At 25.2% G+C, this 26250-nt stretch overlaps 1 protein-coding gene across 2 annotated transcripts in view; it reads right to left on the minus strand.

Annotated features, from left to right (window-relative positions):
- The window catches only part of LOC117167112 (tetratricopeptide repeat protein 14 homolog), a 65007-nt gene extending 44041 nt beyond the window's left edge, over positions 1-20966 (minus strand). Inside the window, exons 1-7 of one of the 2 annotated variants that reach the window (XM_033351769.1) lie at positions 20793-20966; positions 20481-20707; positions 20224-20411; positions 15148-15272; positions 11995-12071; positions 11789-11911; positions 1696-1910 (exon numbers count right to left, since the gene is read on the minus strand). In XM_033351769.1, coding sequence (XP_033207660.1) covers positions 1696-1910; positions 11789-11911; positions 11995-12071; positions 15148-15272; positions 20224-20384 — 701 coding nt within the window. In that variant the 5' untranslated portion in view covers positions 20385-20411; positions 20481-20707; positions 20793-20966. The remainder of the gene's footprint in view (positions 1-1695; positions 1911-11788; positions 11912-11994; positions 12072-15147; positions 15273-20223; positions 20412-20480; positions 20708-20792) is intronic. The other variant, XM_033351768.1, reaches the window with a different exon arrangement.
- Between the last annotated feature and the right edge of the window lie 5284 nt (positions 20967-26250).

Genomic DNA, 26250 nt, shown 5'->3' on the forward strand with positions numbered 1-26250 from the left:
ATTAACTTTATTTTGAACATATTAAACTTAATAATACTCAACAATTAAGCTTAATATTAATTAAAAAATTGGAATAGACAGTTGAATTTTAAACCCGAAAGATTAATTTCAAATCAAATAATTGAATTAAAAAATAAATAATTTGGAACAACACATTTTTTTTTAAGACAGTTAAATTATTAATCTGCAAAGTTTGAATTTTCAACAAAAAATATCATTTTCAACGGAGAAAGATGAATTCTTAAGAAAATAGTTTAATTAAAAAAAAAAATATATTTTCGAGCTAAAAGACGAACTTTTTATAAGACAGTTCAATTTTCAAAAAGTTAATTTTCAACTAAGAACTTTCTATCCAAAAAGACGAACTTTCAAGAAAACAGTTAATTTATACGAAAAAAAATCACTTTTAAATCAAATAATTATACTTTCAAACAAGCGGTCGAATTTTCAAATAAAAGACATTCATCCTCCGACAAAAATATATGCATTTTCAACTACTTAGTTGATTTTTTAAAGAAAAAATATGTTGTTTTAAGACAAAAAGGAATATTTTTGAACCAATTGGTTGAATTTTTATGTCGAAAAGATGATTTCTTTACACATTAATTAAATTTTCAATAAAGAAATGAACTTTCAACCAAAAATATTACCTTTTACCACAAAACGATGAATTTTCCCTCCAAAACAGCGAATGTTCCATAAAACAGTTCAACTTTCGGCCAAAATTTGAAAAGATTATAACTTTTAATTCTGATTCAAGAAATTACAAATTGAGTTGCCGCTCAATTCTTCAATTTCAAACGCTGTTAATTAAAAATTTTCTGAATATAAAGCTTTAATAAGAAATCATTCCATTTTGAATGATCTCAATTAAAATGGTCCAATTATTATTATTATTAGTTTAGAATTGAAATTAACATTTAAAGCTTAACCGCGATTAAAATTAAAACAAAATATAGCGGACCTCTGAAGAAACAAAATGAGAAAAAAGTTGAAAAAGTCGCACGATCCAAGCCCTGGACATACTAACGCTCATCTTCTCCTTGAATCTCACTTACCTATTTCTGAATTATCCCATACTCACATTTTATAGATAACATAAATAATAAAATTTCCAAATAAGAGAATCAAATTCCAACTAGCAGAGTAGCATATTCACTTGTAAACTCAAGTCATCAACATTTTTAGAATCATATAAGTAGAAAGAGTTAAGTGCGACAACTTATTTAAGAAAGAGATGCTTCCAATCCTTAAAGGGCATACTGGGTGTAAAACACCCAGCGACTTATTTGCGCTTTAACAAAACGTTCCAAATTCAAGAAAATGGAACATATGGCGCGATTTTTATAATATTTATTTTTATAATAATATTTTTATAATTTTTATGCGCATTTTAAGATCAATAAAATCGTTTAATCACGCAACGTACGTTGTTTCATTTTTCATTGAATTGAAGCCTTTATTTTTTAGAATAAATACCTTCTTGGCAACGAATACTATAAAACTAATTTTATTTTTGAAGCGACGTATCTCGTAAGTCTTCAATACAGTCGCCACAGCACACGTTTTAATACGCTTGGGTCTCGAACACCCAGTATGCTCTTTATGTAATTTTAAGGAAGTGCACCCTTTAAGGATCTACGTTGGAATTTGATTCTAAAATTGGTGCAAGTTGAGGGATAGTCAGCTACTCACTTGTAAGCGCTAGGTAGTTCATCGTTGTCCACAAGGCCCAGAGGCGGATGTGGAGCTTGACCTTCACGAGGAGTAACGTTCATGGCTGCAACAACTCGTTCAGCCTCAACATTTACCTCCGTCACGCAGACACAGACCATATCGTTGACCACGTACTCCCGAGTCACGTCCTTCTTGTCCACCGCCGGCACTGTTGCCGTGTTCAATATCAAGGCCTGCCGAGTGTAACAAAAACAAACCAAATTTAACAGACCTCACCACAGTCCCTGCAGGATAAAATATAGGGACCAAAGGGTGCTTTTTGTCCAGTTCATAGGGTACTTTTCTCGGGGAAGATACTATTTCTGGGTGTCCAATGATTCTTAGGGACGAAATCCCAAGGTGTTTTCCAGTTTTTTTTTCCAGGTCTCCTGTTTTTTTTACGTGAAATAATGAAATAACCGTTGGTTATATATGTAAAAAATTAGCCATTTAATTTTTTATTGAAAATCAATAGGGCCATCCACTATTTTTTTAATGTTTATTTTTGCATCTTAAAGTATCTGCTCTAAAGTCACTGATAATAAAATTATGGTGTAAATCGTTTAATCACGCAAAGTACGGTGTTTCATTGCGCTACTACTACTATAAATTTCAAAAACTATTATGAAACCTTTTTCTCCTTAAACTAGATAGATTAAATATTGATTTTCTTGTAAAAAATTATCAGATACCGTCGGCACAGCACACGTTTGAATACCCTTGGGTACCTAATATCCAGTATGCTCTTTATGTAATTTTACGGAAGTGTGCCCTTTAAGGGCTAAATTTCTATTTCTGTCGCGCCAATTCCGCCATCTTGATGTGCCGTAGCACGTCGTCAAATGCTTGTAAATAAGCAGGGCGATTCACGCTTTTTCATAAAAAATGGAAATAAAACAAAACGCTGAAATTGGTGTTTTCAGCCTAAATGTGAGAACACCTCTGTCAAGAATTCAGAAAAATTATTTATACCTTTTGGGAATGGTGGTCGACCATTTCGCCACCTGGTGCCGAAAAAGGGAACTAGACGGAGTAGATACAACTTTAAAGATGTATTTTACTTTTTGAAAAAAAGTCCCTTTAAGATTGTTTTGTGAGATTTAAAACAATGATTGAATACTAAAAAACAAATCTTCATCAAAAACAAAACGTTTTAGATAGAATTTCCATCTTTCACAGTGAAAAAACACATTTTTGTCAAAAACATTAAAAAAACACACATTTTTGTCAAAAAAGTTTAAAAAAACACACTTATTTCACTATTTCATATAAGTTTCAATGCATTATAAGCTTAAATAAACTTTAATTCATTTGAGCGGCGACAAATTTTATCCACATTATGCAAAGAATACGAGTAATAGACAATTGAAATTAAAATACGAAGTGTAACACACGTTTTAGATTAAATTTTTAGATAGTAAATATTTCATGTATCATTTTTGCTTCAAAATCAGTCCATTTGAGTTCATAATATATTGAAAATCACAATAATTAGTAGAAAAATTGTTTTTTGTTAGAGAAATATTTTCTGCAAAAAATGTGTTTTTTTTCACTGTATAAGATGTAAATTACATCTAAAATCCTTTGTTTGCGATGAAGTCTTATTTTTAATATCCAATAAATACTTTAAACTCCAAACAAAAATCGTTATTACACTTTTAGGCCACATTTTCATTCAGAAAATCGACATTTCCGATTGATATTTTGTCACTTTTCAATCACTTATTATAAATTATAAAATAAACCAAATTTATTTTATATTTCACATTTAATTTCTTTGAGAATCAAAGTTTATAAAAAAAAATTTAACTAAAAGGCAAAAAAAATTTGTGGATGACCCTATTTTTAAAGAAAGCAGAACCACAAATAAATTCTTAATTTTTTACGAACATAAGCCGTCTTTGAAAACTTTGAAATCTTTTTAAATTTTTGTAAAATATAAAAATTGAGTTTCAGTTGAAGGGCAGTGATGACGAATGTCACATTTCTGTGCATAACAGAACTGACAAAAATTTAATATTTATTAATGTAAAATTTTATTATTACATTTTTAGTTAAAAGAATTATTTTTCAATCAAGAAAAAGAGAATTTTCAACAAAATAATCAAATTTTTAAGCAATTTGATACAAAATTAAAAAAAAAAAATGAATTTTCAATAAAAAGTATAAGTTGATATTTCCAACAAAAAAATGGTTTAATCAATAAAGAAAAAAAGGTCTTGTCCAAAATGTTGAGTCTTCATGTCATAAAGACGAACTTTAAAAAAAAAAGTTGAATTTACAATAAGAAAATATGTATTTAGTACCAAAACAATTGGATTTTTGTCTCAAAATGACGATTTTTCAACAAAATGAATGATTTTCTAACTGAAAAAGATCAATTTTATAACCAAAATGGAATATCTACATTTTTAGTAAAAAAAATTGATTTTTAACAAAAAGAATTTTTGATAAAATTTGTCAACATTTAACCAAACAACTAAACTTTTAACTAAATTGGCACATCTTTAATTATATTTATATTCTTTAATTATACTTCGGGTAATTTTCCACTTAATTCTGGTAAAATAACTTAAATGGTAGGAAAAGATTTTTCTAACTTTCGGAGGAAAAATTGCCAATGGTTCTGGAAAAATTCCCTAATTAGATTTCAGGTAATTTTCCACTTAATACTAGTAAAATTATCTTAAAAGTGGGAATATTTTCAAAACGTCATCGAGTTTTTTAATTTCCCAACTCATTGGGAAATTTATTGTACATTATGGTAATATTACCCTCAAAAATTGTAATTTTCCATAAATATTGAAAAAACGTTTTTTCTAGAGGAAAATTACCAAAGGTTGAGGAAAAGTGCCCTTTCGGGTAATGTTCAACTTAAAACCAGTAAAAATGGTCAATTAAGTGGGAAAATTCCCAAAACTTCACGTGGTTTATTTATTCCCTAACTCATTGGGAACATTACCACAAATTATTCTAATATTATCTTCAAAAATGGTAATTTTCAAAAAATAATGGAAAAATGGTTGTGAAAATTCTTGAAATTTTTTAGTGATTGTAAATTTTTAAAATCTTTAAAATCCTTGAAGTTTTTGTAAATTTTTTTTGACTTTTTTATGAAATATTTGAAAATGTTTAAACTCTTTAAAATGTTTTGAAATCTGGTTTACAGTACCTTTCGGAAATCTTTCGAATTCTCGTATTCTTTTGAAATCTTTATGGTATTTTTATGAAATCTGTGGCAATATTTCTGTAATTTGTTGCATTCATTTGAAATCATTAAAATATTTTTAATCTGTGTAAACTCTTTTCAAATCTTTCAAATCTTTGGAAATGTTGTGAAATCTTTTAAATTTCCTTTTTCAAATCTTTGAAATCCTTGCAACCTTCGTTTGTAAAATCTTTTTTTTCGTTCAAAACGTTGAATTATTTTTAATCTTAGTGAAACTTTCTAAAACATTTTAAAACCTTTTAAAATCGTTTCAAATCTTCGAAACGTTTTTAAATCTTTTGAAAGTTTTAAAAGCTTTGTAAAACTGTTCTGAAATATTTTAAATCTGGTGTACACGACATTTTTAATCGTTCAAAACCGTGAAATATTTGTAAACATTCAAAATCCTTTAAAAGATTAAAAAATATATGAAACCTTTTGAAATTTTTAGTAATGTTTTGCAATGTTGTGTACACTCAAAAATCGAATGGTGAAACGCTTGAAAACTCCGTTATATGACCATGGCTCATTCTAATTCTTAAACTGAAATAATATGGAAATTTTCAACCAACAATTTACATAATTTTTAAATTAAGCGAGCTATTTTTCACAAAGGGTAAGGTCATCCCATAGTAAATTTTAACATGGAACCTGATGGTGACCTTAGTTTTGACCTTGAGGATGACCTTCATGGTTGTTTCAATTTCACAATTTTTAAAAAATGGAAACGGCCCTTTTTGACTTATTAGAATGTAAAATTTTCAGTTCTTTCAATTGCCGGTATCAAAAAGAGGTGTTCAAATTTTTAAAAAAGTTGTCCTTGAAACAACCATGAAGGTCATCCTCAAGTTTAAAACTAATGTCACTATCAGGTTCTTTGTTAAATGTTACTACGGGAATGACCTTGACAGCTACTTTTATCACACCCTGTATATCAACAAAAAAGAAATAAAAAAACTTACAAAATCAGGGTGGCCGTTTTAATCGACAAAATAAATTCCCGGATCGCAACAATTTTTTACGGGCAATGAAATTAAAAGAATGGAACACTAAAGCTGAAAAAATTTCCACTTGAGGTAATACAAAAAGAGCTGCAAATGAAAGCACTCAAAGGGGAATTGTTAAATTTCGAACTTTTAAAAATTGAAATTTAAAAGTTTGTAAAAAAATGTTGTATCCAAATGCTCAATAATTTACGCGTATAAAATTGAAGTTACCAACATTTTTCAATATAAAAAAATATATCTCCACGTTATCATTTTCAATGTTCTAAATTTAAAAATCAATCAATGAACTACAAAAATTTTCAAAATTATATAATTTTAAGGAATTTTAAGTTAGAAACATCAAATATTGAAAAATTGAAACATTTTTAACTAAACACTTCTTAAATTGGAAATTCAATTATTTTCTTTTCAAATAGTTTAAACATCCTTGGAAAGCTTCAAACTTTTATTTCAAAATCTTAAGAAATCTAGAAGCTGTTTTAAATTTGTTTTAAATTTAAAATTATTTTGGAAATTTACTTAGAACTTTTAAATATCTGTCAAAATGAATTAAATTTTTTTCTACAATTTGCAGAAAATCCTGCAAATTTTATAAAATTTCTTTACAATTTGTGTGTATAAATAACAATTGAAAATTTATTATTTGTAGGCGAAATTTGAGTAATTTTAAGAGGTATGGAGAAGTTTTCAAAAGATTCAAACTTAATGTAAAACTTGAAATGATAGCCTAATATAAAGCAAAATATAGATTTTCGCAAGTTTTAAACAAAAAAATTAGATTCTTTTTAAGAATTGTTTCCAAAGAATAAAAACATTTTCTTAAAATTCCTATGAAAATTAAAAATTATTTTAAGAGAATATTTAAAAAGTTTTTTAAAATATTTAAACAAAATTTTCAAAAAAGATTCTGGAAGATTTTAAGAAAACTTTCTAAAATTTATATGATAATTTTTTATCTTTTTAAAATTCCTAAATATCTCTTAAAATTGCTCAAATTTTTTCTACAAATGTTCATTTGTAAATTATACATCAAAATTTTAAAATTTCACTTACAAATTAAGCAGTTTTCGAAATTTTAACGATTCCAGGTTTTCTATGTCAAACAGTACAGTTAAAGATTCTTTACATTTAAATATTTTGTTTCAATTTACTAGGTTCAAATAAAAATTCAAATATTCCTAAATATTTAATAATTAATCTTTTTTTTTTAATTAAAAAATCCAAATTGAATGGGTTAAAAACTGAATAATTTAGACTAAAACAATATTTTAAATTTATTAAAATCCTTTAAAATTTAGAATATATTATTATTAAGTTATTTTAAATTTGAAAATGTTTTATAAACTTTCAGTCAGACGTTCACATTTGTGTAATGACTAACCGCTTCAAATTGAAACCGTTTAAGTTTTAACATTAAAAGAAAATTCACTGTCATTTCCCGGTTTTTCTTGGTCTCAAAAAATTCCAGGTTTTCAAGGTTAAAAAAAATTCAAGGAAAATTCCAGGTTTTCAAGGTCTGGACACCCTGTATTTTTTTAATTTTCGACTCGAGACATTCTCTCGGTTTAGAAAAAAGTATACTCTCTGCGAAGCCCACAATTTTTTCACACATATGATCCATTTCAGAAGTCGATAATCATCACCAAACCTTTTTGCAAAAAATCGATTGATTTTCAATCATATAAACAATTTAAAAGTATATTATAAAACGAATTTTTAAATATCATGTTTAAACTTTTTTTGAAACCATAATTAATAATTAAGAATGTCGAATTGAAATCGCCTAAAATGTACACGCACACATTTATATATATGTAAAATTATATTATTATTATTATTTAAATTCATGAAATTTTCCAATCTTTTCGATTTGAAATGACTTAATTATTTAAATCTGCAACTAAAAATCGGAGAATTTTAAGATATTACGTTCAAAACTAAAAATTAAAACAAAAATACAAAACAAGATTGCTGTAATATGATTCCAATGTTTGGAAATATAAAATTTTAAGCTTTTCAATTAGAAATTGTTTTATATTTACACCGAAAATTATTAAATTGAAAACTGTTTAGAAACAAAGCTTAATATTTAGAAATATTATATTAAACTGTTTCAGAATTGCGCATTCAAAACTTTAATTAAAAATTTAAATTATAGAAATTTTAAAGAGGATAAATATGTTTTTAATGAAAATTATATCATGTAGTATCAAGTGAAATTCAAAACGACTGGATAGACTTTTTTACTAAAAAATGAGACTTCTATAAAAAAAAAACACTGTAATTTTCACCGTTTAAAATTTCTAAATGGCAATTCAGAATAAATTCTTAAGCCTTCAAAACAATTCAAGGTAAAGAATTTTAGGTACAGGAGAAGAATTAGAGGAAATTCATAAAAACTCAATATCACTTTAAAAAATTTGATGTTTTAAAAACCATTTAAAAAAACTCAATTAAATTCAGTAAATTTGAAATTAGCTTAGAGATAATCAAGGGAATTTAAAAGAATTCGATGAATTGCCTAAGGATTTAAGGCGAGGATAAAAGATTTGAGAAGGATTCAGGACGTATTGAAAAAAATTAAAATCTCTTCAAAGCTTTGACATCCTAATAATTTATAACCAGACATGATTAATGAATACAACAAAATTCTAGTTAGATTCAAAAGAATTCAAATAAATTCGAACAATTTTAAAATCGAAAATACTTAATTAATTTCAATACAATTTTAGTCAATTTAGAAAAATATAATGGAAATGAGAAGAATTAAATAAAATTCGTAAAAATTAAGCTGAATCCTTTGCTATCTTTCAAAATTCCTTGAAATGTTTGAAAGCCCTTAAATATGCTCGGAATCTTTTAAAATACCCCCAAATATTTCAAAGCCTTTGAAATCCCATTAAATTACTAAAATAAATGAAAAATTTCTTTGTAATATTTATAAATAACCGGAAGTATTTCAAATCATATAAAATCGTTTGAAATCCCTTGAAATTTTGCAAAGCTCTTGAAAATTTCAGACTTTAAAAAAAAACCTTAAAATATTTCTAATCCTTTAATGTCTTTCGAAATCCCTTGACATATTCCAAAGCCCTTGAAAACGCTTTGGAATATTTTAAAATACCCCCAAATATTTCTAATCCTTTGAAATCTCATTAAATTACTGAAATAAAAAAAAATTCTGCGTAATCTTCTAAAGTAACGTAAAATATTTTAAATCTTTTAAAATCCCTTGCGATTTTTTAAAGCTCTTTACAATTCCAAGGGATTGGACAAATAAAACATTAAAATATTTTGAAACGTTTAATTATTTTATCAATTAATCAACAAGACCAATTCTATAAAAACATTTACGAATTTTAAAAAAACCATTGATTAAAGCAGAATTTAATAAATTAAAAAAATTCAAGTGAATTAATTAATTAATTCACGGTCAATGAAATTAAAAAAATTAAACTATATTCTAAACATTTTTCCATTTAACGTAATAAACAACAAATTAAAGCATTCAAAGTGGAACCCTTGAATTTCCAACATTGAAAATAGAAGTTTAAAACTTTTTCAATTCAAAAATGGTGTATTCAAATCCTCAAAAATGTACGCATACAAAATGGAAGGTACTCACACTTTTCAATTAAACAATGTTAAATGAAATTCAAATAAACTGCAAAGTTTAGAACTTTTATCAATTATAGATATCCAAGATTCAGATTAAGTTCCAAAAATATAAATCCACGTTAACATTTTCAATAATCTAAATTAAAGAATCAATTTTTAAAAATCCTTAAAATTTGAATTTATAAATAAAAATAGAACACTTATTATTTGTAACAGAATTAGAGTAATTTCAAGAGATATTTAGAAGTTTTAAAAAGTTTCGAATTAAATTTAGAACTTGAAATAATTTCAAATACTTACAGCCGAATTTAAAATAAAATTTAGATTTTTGCACATTTCAAACAAAAAATGTAGAGTTTTTTTTTTAAGAATTGTGAAAGACTTCAAAAGAATAAAAAAAAAAAATTCTTAAGATTCTTAGGAAAATTAAAAATGATTTTTCACTTTGAAAAATTATTGTAACAGAAAGTTTAAGAAGATTTTAAGAGATTTAAAAAATTATCAAAGAAGAACCTGGAAGTATTTAAGAATTCTTTTTTTAATTTGCCGGATTTTCCAAGAATTGTAGGAAAAATTCGATTAATTTTAAAATATATTCAGAAGTTCTGAAAAAAATGTTAAAACACTTAATTTAAATTACTTGAAATCATTTGAAGGTTTCAATTAATTTTGAATTTTTTCAAAACTTCTAAAGACCTCTTAAAATTACTCAAATTTTGTCTACAAATGTTAAGTGTTCAATTGTTATTTATACGTCAAAATTTAACAATTTCACTTAAAAATTAAACACTTTTCAAATAGAACAATTAAAAGTGTAACGCTAAATATTAAATACTTATTCTTTTTCTACATTAAGAAACTTCAAATTAAATGGGATAAAAATGAAATATCTATATTCAAACAATATTTTAACTTTGCTAAAACCCTTTAATTACGACTATATTATTATGGATTTATTTTTAAGTTGAAAATAGTAAGACGCACGTTTACATTTGTTAATGGCTAACCAAATTAATATAAACAATATATTAATAAATTTATTTATTAAATTTAATATAAAAAATAATATAAAGAAAGACCTGAGACCTGAGACAGATCCACTTTAAAAATAATTTATTTATTTATATTTACTGAATTTATTTACTGCACTTTAATTATTTAAAAAACTGTTAAAATCGAACTTGGGCAGATTTTCCTTCTGAAAATTCGTAAAATTCCCGGTTTCCCGGTCCAGCGGCCACTTTTTCTTTTATAAAGAAATCTTCGATTTGAAAAGCTTCTTATTTCTAATTTTTTGAGATGTTAAACTGCATTTTAAAATTCTTTAAATTAAAATGGAAAATTTTTAAAGTGAAAGATTTTTTAAATTAAGCATTCCAAACCGAATGATATAGGAATTTATGAAAATCACAATTTAACAAATTATTTAAAAAACGGTTGAAATCAAAGTTGGACAAAATTTTTATTCTCAAAATTTTGTAAAATTCACGATCAAAAAATAAATTCACTGTTATTTCCCGGTCTCATAAAATTCCTAGTTTGCCGGTCCAGCGGCTACCATGATTCATAGCGAATTACAAAAAATAATTTCAAAATCTTAAAAACCCCAGGTAATAATTCACTTTTCTTGTATAAATTCTTTATAATCGAATAAATTATTATTAAATCCCGTGAAATTCTATAAAATCTGGTGATTATATATTGCCAGATATTATACATCTGGCGATAAATAATATCTCGTGAAATTTTTGTAAATGTCTACACTCTAGTGGTCATATAAATATACATATATATTTATTTATTCCTATCTTTTTCATTTATTAATAAATAATTTATTAAAATTACTTGAGCGTTGAAGAAAAACCTACAATCATTGAAATCCTTCTAAAATCCCGTGAAATCATTTAAGAGTTCTGAAAACCTTATAGGCCCTGTAAAACCGATCCATATCTTTCGAAATGCTGGAAAATTCTTTATCCTAAAATGCTTCAATCGCTTTTAAAACCGTTTAAATTATTAAAATAAATCAGAAATTTCAAGTAATCATTAAAAGATTCCGCGAAATATTTAAAATACTTTGAAATCCTACAAAACACGGCACTTCGTCCGAATAAATTCTTTAAAATCCACTAAAATATTATAAAATCCCGTGAAATTATATATTTCCTGAAATCCTGGAAAATTAGGAACAATATCAGAAAGAAGAAAATGTGGCAATTTCGAAAGAAAATAAGTTTACCTTGATACCGATGTCGGAAACCACTCTCGGACAGTCACTACAGTTGCAGAGAATCTTCAGAAGAAGTCCAGCCGCACTTTTCCCCTTTACTTGTGCGTAAATTACATCGCCCACACTCAAACTCTGAAAGTAAATAGAATTATTTTATTCATACTATTTTAATTTGGAAATTTACTCGAAAAGACGAGATTTTTTTTTATAATTACCTCTAAGAAGTTACGAATACGCTGAGATTTGTCCATTGGAACGAACGAATCCAGTCCTGGCATAGTCGCGTACAATTCTGCAAGTACAGTGCATTTTGAAATTTTAGGACAAGAAAATGTTTTCAGCAATAATGAAGATTGGACAATAGTTTACCGTAAAATGAATTTAAATAAAACCAAGTCCTTCGGGCTTATTTTCTCATATTAAAAACAAACTACTTAAAAATATATGTAAAATTTTTAAATATTAAGAGTTCTAAAAATTATTGGAACAAGTTAAATAATTTAAGAAATTATTAATTTGATGAGTTAGTAAAATATGTTTTAAAAAAAAACTCTTTTTTTCGTAATTTTAATATTGGCATGGATGTCAATATTTTTTACGTAACTGGAGATCTTAAATCTTAAAGGGCATACTGGGTGTAACACACCCAGCGACTTATTTGCGCTTTAACAAAACGTACCAAATTCAAGAAAATGGAACATATAGCACCACATTAAAAAATGACATGAAAACATATTTTTCCATGTCATTTTCACATAATTTTGATTTTTATAATTTTTATACGCAGTTTAAGATTAATAAAATCGGTTAACACTATAATACTAATTTTATTTTTGAAGCGCCGTATCTCGGAAGTATTCAAATACATTTTTAGTAAAAACTGTTATGAAACCTTTTTCTCCTTAAACTAGATAGATTAAACATCATTAATTGATTGCTTAAATCTCCAATTAAAAATTGTTTATTTACAAAATTTGTACACGTACACGCTCTGAAATCTAAATAAATGTTTTAATATAAAACAAAGAGTGACGCCAAAATAGGCTGTTTTTAGCTTATTTTTTAGACCCCACTAGCGGCCTGGGGAAAAAATATATAAATATGTTACAGGTATCAAATTACTCGTAATTGAAAATCAAATTATGCAACGCTTTTTGTTTTACGAACATTTCAAATAATTACCCCCATTTAAGGATTGAGAAGACCCCAAAAACTCGAAAACTAGAATTTACCACTAATTAAAAAATGATTTTTCATTGTATTTTTATCTATAAAATCGAAAAAATACGTGATTTTACTTTTGTAATTTTTATTTTATATAAAAAATACAATGAAAAATGATTTTATTATAAGCAGTACTTTCTAGTTTTATTTTTTTTGGGTTCTTCTCAACCACTAAATAGGGACAATCTTTTGAAATTAAAAAAAAAAAAAACGAAGAGCGATGCTTATTTTGGTTTTTAATTACGAATACTTTGATTCCAGTAACATATTTTTATATTTTTTTCCCAGGTCGCTAGGGAGGTTCAAAAAATAGGCTAACTTTGGCGTCACTCTTTCTACTCTCAAATGGACGTTTTATATAATTAGGACTAAAAAAGTTTGATCAGGAAAATTTATCCAATTCTGCGGAAATAGATGAAGTTGACAATCTCAAACTTACACTGACCAAAAAGTGGCACAGACTCGGCTGCAATTTATTATTATTTATAAAGATATTATTTTAGAATAATGCTAGAAAGTTGAAGTTTTTTCTCAAAATTTTTCACATTTTGTCCAGTTTTCAATTAAAGTGGGATAATAATTCAAGTTAGTAAAAATAATGTTACACAACCATTTTTAATTATTTTTAATAATCCTTCAAAAATGAGGTTTTTTTCTAAAATATTGTACTTTTTGTTCACTTTTGATTTAAAGCGTGGTAAAAATTAACCAAATTTGACAAACACAATTGTTTAAAATTATATTGTATAATAATTCTACGTACAGTTGCGGATTTTTTTTTGTAATTTTATCATTCTTGTCAACTTTTCACTTAAAAGTGAGGTAATAATTAATTTAATAAACAGGATTGTTAAAACTATTTATTATTATTTCTAATAACATTAACATTGAATAATGCTAGAAAGTTGCAGTTTTTTCTGAAGTATTAATTTTTTAAACAAAATGTTGTTTATAACTAAATTGATAACTATATATACATAACTAACATTCTCCTATAATATTGATAAATAGGTTGCGGATTTCTTCTGTAATTTTCTAGGGTTTTTCAACTTTCTACTTAGTGAGGTAATAATTAATTGAAGTTAACAGAAATAATAGTTAAAATTATTTATTCTTGTTTGCGGTTTAGCTACAAACAAATAATACATAAACAATAGAGAAAATTATTTTATTTGTAAACAATCTCACTCATTTTTCTGAAAATATTTTCCTAAAATAAAGCAAATTTTTAAAATATTCTTCAAATTTTCTTTATGGATCATATTAAAGGTAAATTTTTCTTGGGAGCTTTTTTATTTAAATTAATATTAATATTTATTATTAGTTCCTAGCTAAAAAGTAAAAAGGCCCCAAAACTTTCAAGCATTATTCTAAGAAAAGATAATTATAAACAATAAAAGCTTTAAACAATTAAAAATAATTTATAATAATAATAGTTAATAATAATTTTATACAATTTTAAAACAATTTTAAACAAAGAAATGAAAAAATGCTACAATCTAGCATTAATATAATTTGTTTAAACAATTGTTTTTTAACTTACGTTGATTATTATATCACTACATAAAAAAGAACACAAAAGTTAAAATTAAAAAAAATTAAAATCGCCATTTTCTCGCTTTATTCTAAGAAAATATTTCTATAAATAATAATTATTGAAACACTTTTTTTTAATTTAATTAAATATTGCCTCGACGTAACTAAAAAGTTAAAAATAAGCTGAAAAAATTCTCCAAAAACCGTGAATTTAACTCTATTCTAAGAAAAAATGTCTACAAAACAATAATAGTTTTAAAAAAATTACGTAAACATCAAATTATCAGTAGAAAGTAGTATTTTTTATATTAGAAACAATTTGTGCTAAAAAAAACGCAAAAAATCATAACTAGCGGCAAAAACTAGCAAATCCCAATTTTTCACTTATGAGGTTTTTTAGGATCTCACAAAACAGACTTACTGGGGTGATATTAAAAAAAATAATGATTAATTTTCATTCTGTAGCTAATTGTGAAGAGAATTTTTTAATTTCAACTCGATTCGTCTAATATTGACAATTCTGAATAAAATTGATAAAAACGTCTTTTTTCTTATGAGAAATTTATTGATGCTCTTTAAAATCGTGAAATAAATATTATTGATAATACCTGGGCCACCAAGTTGTGGTTTGGTTGCTTCAACCGTGGCTTCCAAATTGGCTTTGTCATAAAGAACGTTGGCCTTTTTTGCAATAAATTGCTGAAGCTTCAGCCTCTTTCCTATGTCAGCCAAGCTGTGCAGAAAAGAAATATCTTTTTATTTGATATTCCTCAAAAAATAAGTACTCATAAATTACTTTTATTTTCAAAATTATATCTAAAATAAGAGGGCTATATAAGTAATTATTTCAAACTAGTGACCAATTTGAATTTTTTCATTACACAAAGAATTTAAAAAAATACAACACTTCAGGAATCAAATTTCGGATATTGAAGTAATAATGAAAATATATTGTAACTTTTTTGTAGTGTTTCGTGCTTCATTCGGTTGACATTTTTTCACATTCGAAAAAGAGAATTTGATTTCCGGGTTGAAAATCGAGAAACGGGGAAGAAATTGAACGAAACAGTAAATTCAACTCATTATGCGATAAAAGTTACGAGTTTTTCAGAGTAAAATAATAATTTTTAAACTTCTGAAAATGATTAACAGTACCTCTGAAATTTATCTACACGCCAATTTTTTGAGTTGTTGCTAAAGTGCCTTGGTCAAAAGATAACAGAAGAAAAACGTCAAATCACGATTTTTTACTTAAATTGCAATAACTTTGAAAATAATTAACATTTTTTTAAGTTTTTGAACTCATCTAAAAATAAGTCTCTACAATATTTTGCTAAATAAGATATTTGTTTATATTTTCCCCTAAATTCTGCTCGCTATATTTCTAAAATGTGAAAATACTTTCATTTTTTAAAATCTTTGTTCATACATTTGTTTCATACATTTCAGTAATATTGATAAAAATATTTTTTATTATTGCTTCAAAAATTATTTTATTACTTTTCAAGCAATGATGCTTTTCAAATGAAAAAGACTTTTTTTAAAAAGAAAAATTGGTTTCGAATAAAAAAATAATTTATTAGATGTATTCAGTGTCACAATTCTTTGATTTTTCGCTAAACATTTTTTTTAAACTGAAAATGTAATTTCCATTTTTGACTGTAAATGTTTTTTGTTTTGTTTTTTTTTTTTTTAGTTAAAAATTTCACTATTTGATTATTGTTGAAAATTGAACTGTTTAGCTTAATTTTCAACTCTTTTGTATTTGGAAATTCATTTTTTTCAGATTCATCATTCCAGGTGATTTTTGTGTTCAAAATTCTTTTTTATTCATGTATTTTGTCGAAAATTCATCTTTTTGGTAGAACATTTATCTAATTGTTTAAAAATTTATCTGTTTTGGTAAAAAAAAAAAAAACGGTTTAGTTCGAATTTAATCCGTTTTGGTCGCGAATTAACTACTTTGTCGCAAAATCGTATCATTTAGTAGAATACAACTTTTATTGATTTTAAATTAAAAACCTTTCTTGGTTCTTAATGTTTATACAAAAATTTGGTAGCAAATTAAAAATAATTTGTTAAAAAATTAATATTTTAAAAGATTTGATTAAAAACACAACTGCTTTGTTGAAAATTCGTCTCGTTCACTTGAATTTAACTGTTTTTTATATTTAATTTAAATCATTCTTGGTTAAAGATTCGTCATTTCAGTTGAAAATTCAACTATTTCGTAGAAAATTCATATATTTTGTTGAAAATTCTGGTTTTCAAAAAATAGTTCAAATCTCATTTTTATTCGTTAAGTCATTTTTTTCTTTAAAAAAATTTTAGGATTCAATTTTCCGTTGAAAAACTTGTATTTTCTAGTTCAAAAATCAACTATTTAATTAGAAATTCATATATTTTGTTGAAAATTCGTCTTTGAGTAGAAAATTAATCTTCTTGGTTGAAAATTCATACTTTTAGGTCGAAAGTGCAATTGTTTTCTTAAAAACGAACGTTTTGTTTGAAGATTCATCATTTTAGTTAAAAATTCAACTATTTGGTTGTAAATTAACTTTTTTCTTAAAAATTCATAATTTCGTATTGAAAATTCCACTGTTCCGTAGAAAAAAGAAGTTTTTATTTTTGTTGAAAATTTAGTTTTCTTATCGGAAAATTTATTTATTCTATTTTCGGTCGGAAACTTGTCTTTTATAGTTAATAATTTCAACAATTTGGTTGGAAATTCATTCTTTTTGGTTAAAAATGCTGGTTAAAAATTAATTTTTTTTTTTAATAGAAAATTAAACTTCTTGCTCGAAAATTGATCTTTTTTGGTTAAAAATTAATCCGTTTTGGTCGGGAATTTAACTATTTTTTTGAAAATTCGTATTCTTTAGTTGAACTCGACTGATTTTTATTTTAAAATTTTTTCGGGTGGAAAATTTAACTCTTTGTAGAAAAATAAATTTTTAAAATAAAAATTCATATTTCTGGTTGAAAACTTCACTATATTGTTGAAATTTGTTGTTTTTAAAAACAATTTTTTCATCTAAAAATTTCAGTTAAACATTTTGGTTGATAATTTATCCATTTCAAGTTGAAAGTTCAACTATTTTTTGGATAACTCTTGTATTTTGTTAAAATTATGGTTTTGATAAATTCGTTGAAAAATCATTTTTATTTGTTGAAAATACATTTTTTTAACATAAAAAATTCATTTTTAGTAGAAAATTAATCTGTTTTGGTTGAGGATTCAACCATTAATTTTTTGTTATAAATAATTTGTCTATCGAAAAAAAATTGTTCACGGCCAATGGAATTTAAGAAATCAAACTATATTCTAAACATTTTTCCATATAAGTTAATAAACAATCAACAAATTAATTTTTAAATATACATTAAAAATTGAAAAATAATTTTTTTAACTTAACATTTCTTAAATTCAAAGTTTTTATTTTAAATATTCTAGGCATGCTTCAAAAGCTTAAAAATGTTATTTCAAAATCTTGAAAAATTTAGAAGTGGTTTTAAATTTTTCCAATTTCAAAATAAATGTTGAATTTTATTTTTCGGAACTTTTAAATATATTTAAAAATTAATTGAATTTTTCATATAACTTTTAAAAAATCCTGCAAATTAAAAAAAAAATTAATTTGAATTTATAAATAACAATAGAACACTTATTATTTGTAAAAATATTAGAGTAATTTTGAAGTTGAAAAAAGATTCGAATTAAATTTAGCACTTGAAACAATTTCAAAGACTTACAGTCAAATTTAAAATAAAATGTAGATTTTTGCAGATTTCAAACACAAAATTTATAATTTTTTTAAAGAATTTTGAAAGACTGCAAAAGAATGAAAAATTTTCTTAAGGTTCTTAGGAAAATTCATAAGGATTTTTCACTTTTAAAAATTATGAAAGATTTTAAGCATTTTTTTTTTTAATTTGCAGGATTTTCAAAAATTGTAGGAAATTTCGATTAATTTTAAAATATATTTAGAAGTTCTGAGAAAAATGTTAACTCACTTCGTTTAAATTACTTGAAATAATTTTAAGTTTTTAATTAATTTTGAATCGTTTCAAAACTTCTAAATATCTCTTAAAATCACTCAAATTATTTCTACAAATAATAAGCGTTCACTTGTTATTTGTGCGTCAAAATTTAACAATCTCACTAATAAATTAAACACTTTTTGAATAGAACAATTAAAATTGTAACGCTAAAAGTTTAAGCTCTTCGAAAATTTAAAGATTCAAAGCTTTCTATGTAAAACAAGTTTTTTTCAAATTGTTTTCTTTTAAATATTTGGTTTCAATTTACTCGTCTTGAATGAACAGTGAAATATTGCTAATTATTAAACACTTATTCTTTTTCTACATTAGGAAATTTCAAACTAAATGGGATAAAAATTTTTTAATTTAGACTCATAATATTTTTAATTTAATAAAAACCTTTAATTATGACTATACTATTACGGATTTATTTTTTAGTTGAAAATAATAAAAAGCACGTTCACTTTTTTTTAATGACTAAAAAAATTAATAAAAATAATATAAAGGATGACCTGAAACTCTGAAATAAAAATGTATTATTGATAAATCATGAAATTTTTTATTGAAAAATAAAATTGTCGGAATAAATGTTTTATTAATTTCAATTCTTATCAAGACTTTCGGATTGAAACAGTTACAATCTGGAAACTCTCAAATTTTGAACGGATCTAGAATTGTTTGGACAAATGAATTATTGTTCAGATTTCTATACTTAGAATACAGATCCATTTTAAAAATAATTTATTTACTTATATTTACAGTTGATAAAATAAAACTGTTTTTTATAAAAAAAACCTTCGATTTTAAAAACTTCTAATTTTTAAGCCTTTAAAACTGCATTTTAAAATTCTTTAAATTAAAATATATGCATTTAAAAATTAAAATGGAAAATTTGTCAAGTAAAAGATTTTCGAATTAAGCATTCTAAACTGAATGATATAATCATTTATAAAAATCACAATTTGAAAAATTATCTAAAAAAAAAGGTTGAAATCAAAGTTGAACATTGTCATTCTTAAAATTTGGTAAAATTCCTGGTCAAAAAATAAATTCACTGTCATCTCCCTTTTATCCTCGGTCTTTAAAAAAATTCGAATTTTTTCTCTACGCACGAATGCAAAATTTATATGTTAATATTATTCAAATTAAGGCACTTTAGCAAGAGCTCGAAAGCCAAACTTCCGCCGATAGTGTATGAAATGACACAGAAAATTATGCCAGAGCAAGCTGCATTTTAATTTCGTGGAAATGTTAATTTAAATACTGAATACAAACTTTCAATCGTTCACTGCAGTAATAATATTGATATTACTCTTCACTTCTATTTAATTATTTTGAATTAAAAAATAATGACAAATAAAAAAAACACTTACTTAACTCCGTTTAAAATCCATTATTTCTCCATTATATTTTCTGCCTTCTATTAAATTTTCTTTCTTTGAGTAGTAACTTTTTAAGTTTCATGATTTTGGACTTTTTATGAAAACCTCTAGCTCATTTTTGCTTTTGACAACTCGAATTTACCGTTTCTGTCATTTGATTCCCCGTGTCTCGGCTCTCTTGATTTCAAAAGTGAGAAATTTACATCCGGATGAGGGGAAAGGAAGCCTAGTTCTTTGAGAATATTTTTGAAAAATCAGTACCTGAGCGTTTTTTGTCTCTGTTGAAAAATTTCAAAGCTAGGTTCTTTGAGATTGAGCTTTGCAAGCTCACTTTCGTTGCGATCGCTCTCCCACACTTTCTGCAACTGTTGACCATGGTAATTCAAGGCCTGTGCTACGAGTCGCCCTTCCATCGACTCCATATCGGCCGATCAACCTAACCTGCAATACTGCGAGGATTTTCCGGTTCAAAAAAATGAATAAAATACAAGATGCAAACCCATCTAAACTCAAAATACTTGGTTCAAAAACACAACTGAGCGACTTTTCACTCTCCTATGCTCCTCGACTCACTATAAATAGCGAATTATTTCCCAAATGCTAATTTCAGTGCCCGTCCATCGTTTTCAGGGAAAGATATCTCAAAGTCCATTTTTTCATTAAACCTTGACGAATCAATAGTTTTTGTAATATAAATTGATTGATTGCTTTGCATTAATTACGAGTCCTCATTGTTTTTTGTATCCTGGATCAAGAAATCCCGCAAATAGTACGCAGTTAAAATATCAAAATGTATCTTATATTTTGTGTAGCCGCTAGAAAGAACTTACCAGGGTTAAAAGGACGATGAATTAATCGGGCTGACGGATTCGTACTTTCACCTTTTTTTCACTAATTACATTTCTTTGTTCTTATCTACAATGTAGACATTAAGTAAACGTAGAGAATATCGCAGATAAATGAAAATGAACAATGCAGGCAAATAATGAACAAACGAGTCCCGCATTTCCGGTTTTTGCAAACGTGTATGCGCAGCATACTGCGCACGGAAATAAAGTGCGTCGCAATTGGCGCTAAGAGTAATTAAAATCTAAAAAAAAAAGTTTCAGCACATTCTAATTTTTACGAGTTTTCTTTTGTCATAGAAAGAAAAGCAATAAAATCATCTTACAATCTAACCTCAAACGTTATGTATATCTTTGGCTTGGCGTAGCAAAGTGCCATTTCTGAAATTTATACCTTTAGAAACTTGCGGACGAAATTTTAAATAAACAGGTTTTTATAGGCATTTTACGATGTGACGTCCGATAGCAAGATGTCTGCACACCGAGCGGCCACTCGCCAGATTGCGCAATCTGTCCGGATTAGAGTTCTACGAAAATTCAAATTTGATATATGAAAAATAGCTTTTTTAACAAATTAATTATGGAAGTATATAGTTTATTCATGAAATAGAGCCAAAGCATCAGTTATTCAGTTCGAAAAGAAAAAAATGTAATATTTCAAGTACAGTCAGTTTTTCTTGCCTAGTTCTGAATTTCACAACTGAATGACCGTTTCATAGTTCTTGTTTTCAAAAGTTTTCTATTTTTTATAGAGAAAACTAAAAACCATATTTTAAAATACAAAAAAAAACTATTATGGAGCAGAATCGTCTTTTCTATTTTGTGGCGTAACTCAACTGTTTTTTAATAATATTTTATCGGTTGAAGTCTCTTCCTTTGGTTGAAAATTTGTCTTTTATTTGTTTTCATCTTATTTTTTATTAAAAACTGATCTTTTGTATTTGCAAAATTACACGCTGTTTGTTGAAGATCCATCGATTTGGTTTAAAATAAACTACTTTGATCAAAATCAGTTTGAAACTGAACCATTTTGATAACAATTCATGTATTTTATTGAAAATTAATCTTGATGCTTGAAAGTTAATATTTTTGGTAAAAAAAATCCTTTTTCGGTTAAGAGTTTGACTAATTTTTTAAACAATCATTTTCCTTTTCATGAAAATTTAACTTTTGATTTGAAAATTCAAATATGCATTTGGCTAAAAATGTTACTACTTTTTCAAAAATATTTTGTTGTTAAAAATTAATTTTGTAGTTAAAACTCGACTTATTGGTGGAAAATTCATATTTTTAGCAGAAAAAGAAATTTTTTTGGTTAAAAATTTTAATATCTCGCTTAAACCTGCTTTTTTATTTGTTCAATATTATTTTTTTAAAATAAAAAGTGAACTATTTCATTTTTGGTTATAAATTTTTTTTATTAGCAAATTGATTTCTTTCGATTAAAACTTAACTATTTTAGAGAATTTTTTTTTGGATGAATATTAATTTTTGATCTTAAAAACTAAGTGTTTCATTTAAAATTTGTCTTTTTTATATAAATTCGACTTTTTTATTTGAAGTAAAATTATTTATAAGTTGTAACATTATCTATTAATTTTTCCTTCCTTTTAGTATAAATGCATGTATTTCTAAATTCTGTATTAAATATTGTATAAAATAATGCTGTATAATTCTGCATTATTCTTGAAAAGCTATTTAATTAACTAATGAAATTAATAATTTTTGTTTCTAAAAATTTCAATATTTAACTGAACAACGTTGGAAAAATAAGAAATAATATCTAAATTCACTTATGGTGAAAGACCTTGTTTTCCATGTTGTTAAAGAAATAAGGTTTAGTCCCATGTAATTTGTTCTGTTGTTTGGTCATCAGCGTGCAAACATCTTGCCAAGTGATGTCACTACTTGAAAAACCTAATTATTTTTAAAGAAAGAAATTTATTTCTCGCTAAAAAAATAATTTTTTTACCAAAAATGGAACAGTTAAATTTTTAGTTAAAAAAAATTAACCAAACAAAATGGAATTTTCAATAAAACAGTACAATTTTCAACAAACCAATTCAATTAAAAACAAAGTATATGAATATTCAACTTCATAGTTGAATTTTCAACTAAAAATGATATATTTTTAACCGAAAATGATACATGTTTAAGAAAAATTGAATAATTACATTTTCAGTATGAATACAATTTTCAAACATAAAAAAACGAAATATTTCAATTTTAAGCCAAACAAATTAATGCATTTTTTTAAAGAATAATTGTTTACCAAAAAGACGAAATTTCAACTGGAAAAATTAATTTGCAACGAAAAGAAAACGAATGTTTCACAAAATTGTTTCATTTCCAATCATAAATGTCACACTTGAAAAAATTATTATCAACAAGAAAAAAAGAATGTTCAACAAAATTGGTAAATTTTCAATTGAAGTTTAATATTCCATTTAAAAAATTTATTTTTAAAAACAACAAACAAGAATTTTCAATAAAATTAGTACATTTTCAAAACAGGAAGAATAATCTTCAGGAAAAAGGGGGATTTTGAATAAAATATATGGACTTCAACCATGTAGTTGAATTTTCAATTAAAAACGAATTATTTTTAACAAAAAATTCAATATTTTAAGTTTTAAGTTAAAAAATAACTTTGAACCAAAAAAAGAGTTTCAATAAAACAGTTAAATATTTAATCAACGAATTTTCAAATGAAAAACATAAATTTTCAGAAAATGGATTGGTTAAATATTAAATTGGGAAAAATATAATTTTCCATAAAATCCAAATTTTCTACAAAAGCGGTAAATTTGCAACCATTTTGAAACAAGAAGGATAATATTCTAACAAAAATGCGAATTTTTAATAAAATAACTGAAGTTTCAATCATATCAACAAAATAGTTAAATTTTCAACAAAATTACTTTTCAACCTAAAACATGAATTCTTAAATAAAAAGAATCAATCAATAGTTCAGCCTTTATCAAAAGAAATGAATTTTTAACCAAAACAGGTCAATTATCCACAAATAAAAAGAAGAGAAAAGGGGGAAAGATTGAGAAACCTAAGATAAATAGATACGAATATTGTTTATTTTTTAATCATTTCAAAACACTAACTCGGAAAACTGAAAATTTTTACTCAAAAATAAAGTTTATTTTCCATTGCACACTTTTTTATTGTGGACTGCGTAATATTTTACGTTCTGCAATGCATAGCGCCGTGACAATACAGTATTCAATACTTATATTAATTTATATTATTATTTGTAGTTAATTATATTAATGACAATATTAAAATTTATATCATATTAATATAAATTAATACAGAATTAAATATTAAAATTTAATACTGAATAGAAATTTTTAATATTTTCAATTTTCCCGCCTTATTATTTGAAATTCAAAAGTTTCCCAAAAAATTGCATGAAACTTTAAAACCCTGTAAAAAATAATATCCAAATCATCCAAATACACTTAGGTATCGTCAAAGATATTAGGTCCTAGATACGGCATGGGTCAGTGGTGGGGACGGCCGATAAATTTATCTAACTACATTTTCGACTATATCGAGGTGCTGCCCTCTTCAACTTTTCACCGTTTCTATGGCAAGCGCGTCCTCCAGGCACGTCAGCGGTCGAGGTGGGGCCGGCCCGGGGCGCACATGCCACACCGAAAGTTGTTGAATTCCAAACGGAACGTGATTTTCTGTTTCTCGTTCTCGCGTTCGCTTTCGCCACCACTATAGCAATCATTGCTATAGTTGAGTCGGTTGGCTGGCTCTGTACGGCCTGTACGCTAAAAATGACATGAACACTGATTTGCCTAATTATATTCAAATTAAAGAGAGCCTAAAAATATTCTATTTATTATTATTTTAAATTTTCGAGACAATAAATAAATGTAAAAAAATTCTTTTCGTACTTTAGAATTTTAGTTAAATTTCTAAAATTATTTTTAAAAACTAAACTTAAAATTTAAATGAAATTAAGATAAATTAAAAAATTAAATAAAATTAATTTAAATTCCAAATCAAATAAAATTTAGTTGAATTTAAAATTGAAATAAAATTTAGCTAAATTCAACATTTAAATGAAATTTAGGTGAATTTAAGAATTAAATAAAGTTTAGTTAAATTAATTTCTCGTCTGGTTTCTTTTCAAAGGGAAATTTTCTAGATACTAAGTAAATAAGTTTTAAAACAATTCTATTTGTACTTTAAGATTTATTGTAGTGCAATTTTAATTTAATAAATAAATTTAATTAATGTAGTGCAAGTTAAAATTGTAGATGTTAAATGGTGTTAAATTTAAGTACAATTTAGTTCAATAAAAATGAAACTGTCGTTAAATTTTAAATTTGATTGAATTGAATACAGATATATGTGCGTTGTTTCTTGGCTTCAACAATGGAGAGCATTCAAATAAGCTGGAGAAATAAAAAAAAAATCCCTTATTTTTATAATAATTAGTTAAATTCAACAAAAAAACTCAGGAAAGTAATTAGGACTCATAGTTCTAAAGTTTTTGGTTTGAAACTTTTTAGAAGTCGACAATGTCAAAATATAAAAGGAAGCGTTTAAACTTCAGCATAACTATTTTGCATGGAAATACTTTACTATCCCACAATTTTATTTCAAATTAGAAGTATGTTAGCAATTAAATAATTATTCCATTCAAAATTATTCAGTTTCGAAAATTGGATTATAACTTCAAAGTCTTTGAAATTAAAAGGTTTCAAACGAGAGAAATTTGAAATGAAAACAATTAAAATTACAGTGTAATTATTTTCTTTTAAAAGCATAAGAATAAAATATTAATTATTAAAAGAAACTAGTTTATAAATTTCAAATTCAAAATTTCAGTATTTGTAAAATTTCGAATATTCTTCGAGTATAACCTGTCAATTCAAATTAATGAATTTCAAACGTTTTAAATGAAATCACTAATGGTTCGGCAATACATTTTTTCAGCTTTAGGATATAAATAATTTAAAGCGACAATAAGCAGATCATTCGATGTCAAACCTCATGAAAAATTGGAGTTAATGTAAAGCCTTTGAAATCGAAAACTTTTTATAAGGAGAGGAATTTTAAATTGAAAGGTTTTAATATATTTTCAATTTAAAACATTCAAATTGAGTAATTTTATAAACAGAAATTTCAAGAATTGTATTATTTGAAATTTTTTCATAGAGTTCATAAATTGAAAATTGAAATGCAGAGTTCTAAATGTTTGTATTTGGGTATTATCAGATTTTGGAGGGCATTAATTTAAGCCTCATCAATTTAGAAGGCTTACAGTTGTCAATTTTACGATATTAAACCCTTATATTCAAAACCAAATTAAATTTCAATGTTAAAATTTTGAATTGTTTAAGATTTGATTCTTAAATTCGGAATTTGTTCAATGCTTTACATTTTTAATTTTACACTTTCAAAACTTTTT

The sequence above is a fragment of the Belonocnema kinseyi genome, chromosome 2, assembly GCF_010883055.1.
Source record: "Belonocnema kinseyi isolate 2016_QV_RU_SX_M_011 chromosome 2, B_treatae_v1, whole genome shotgun sequence".
NCBI lineage: Eukaryota > Metazoa > Arthropoda > Insecta > Hymenoptera > Cynipidae > Belonocnema > Belonocnema kinseyi.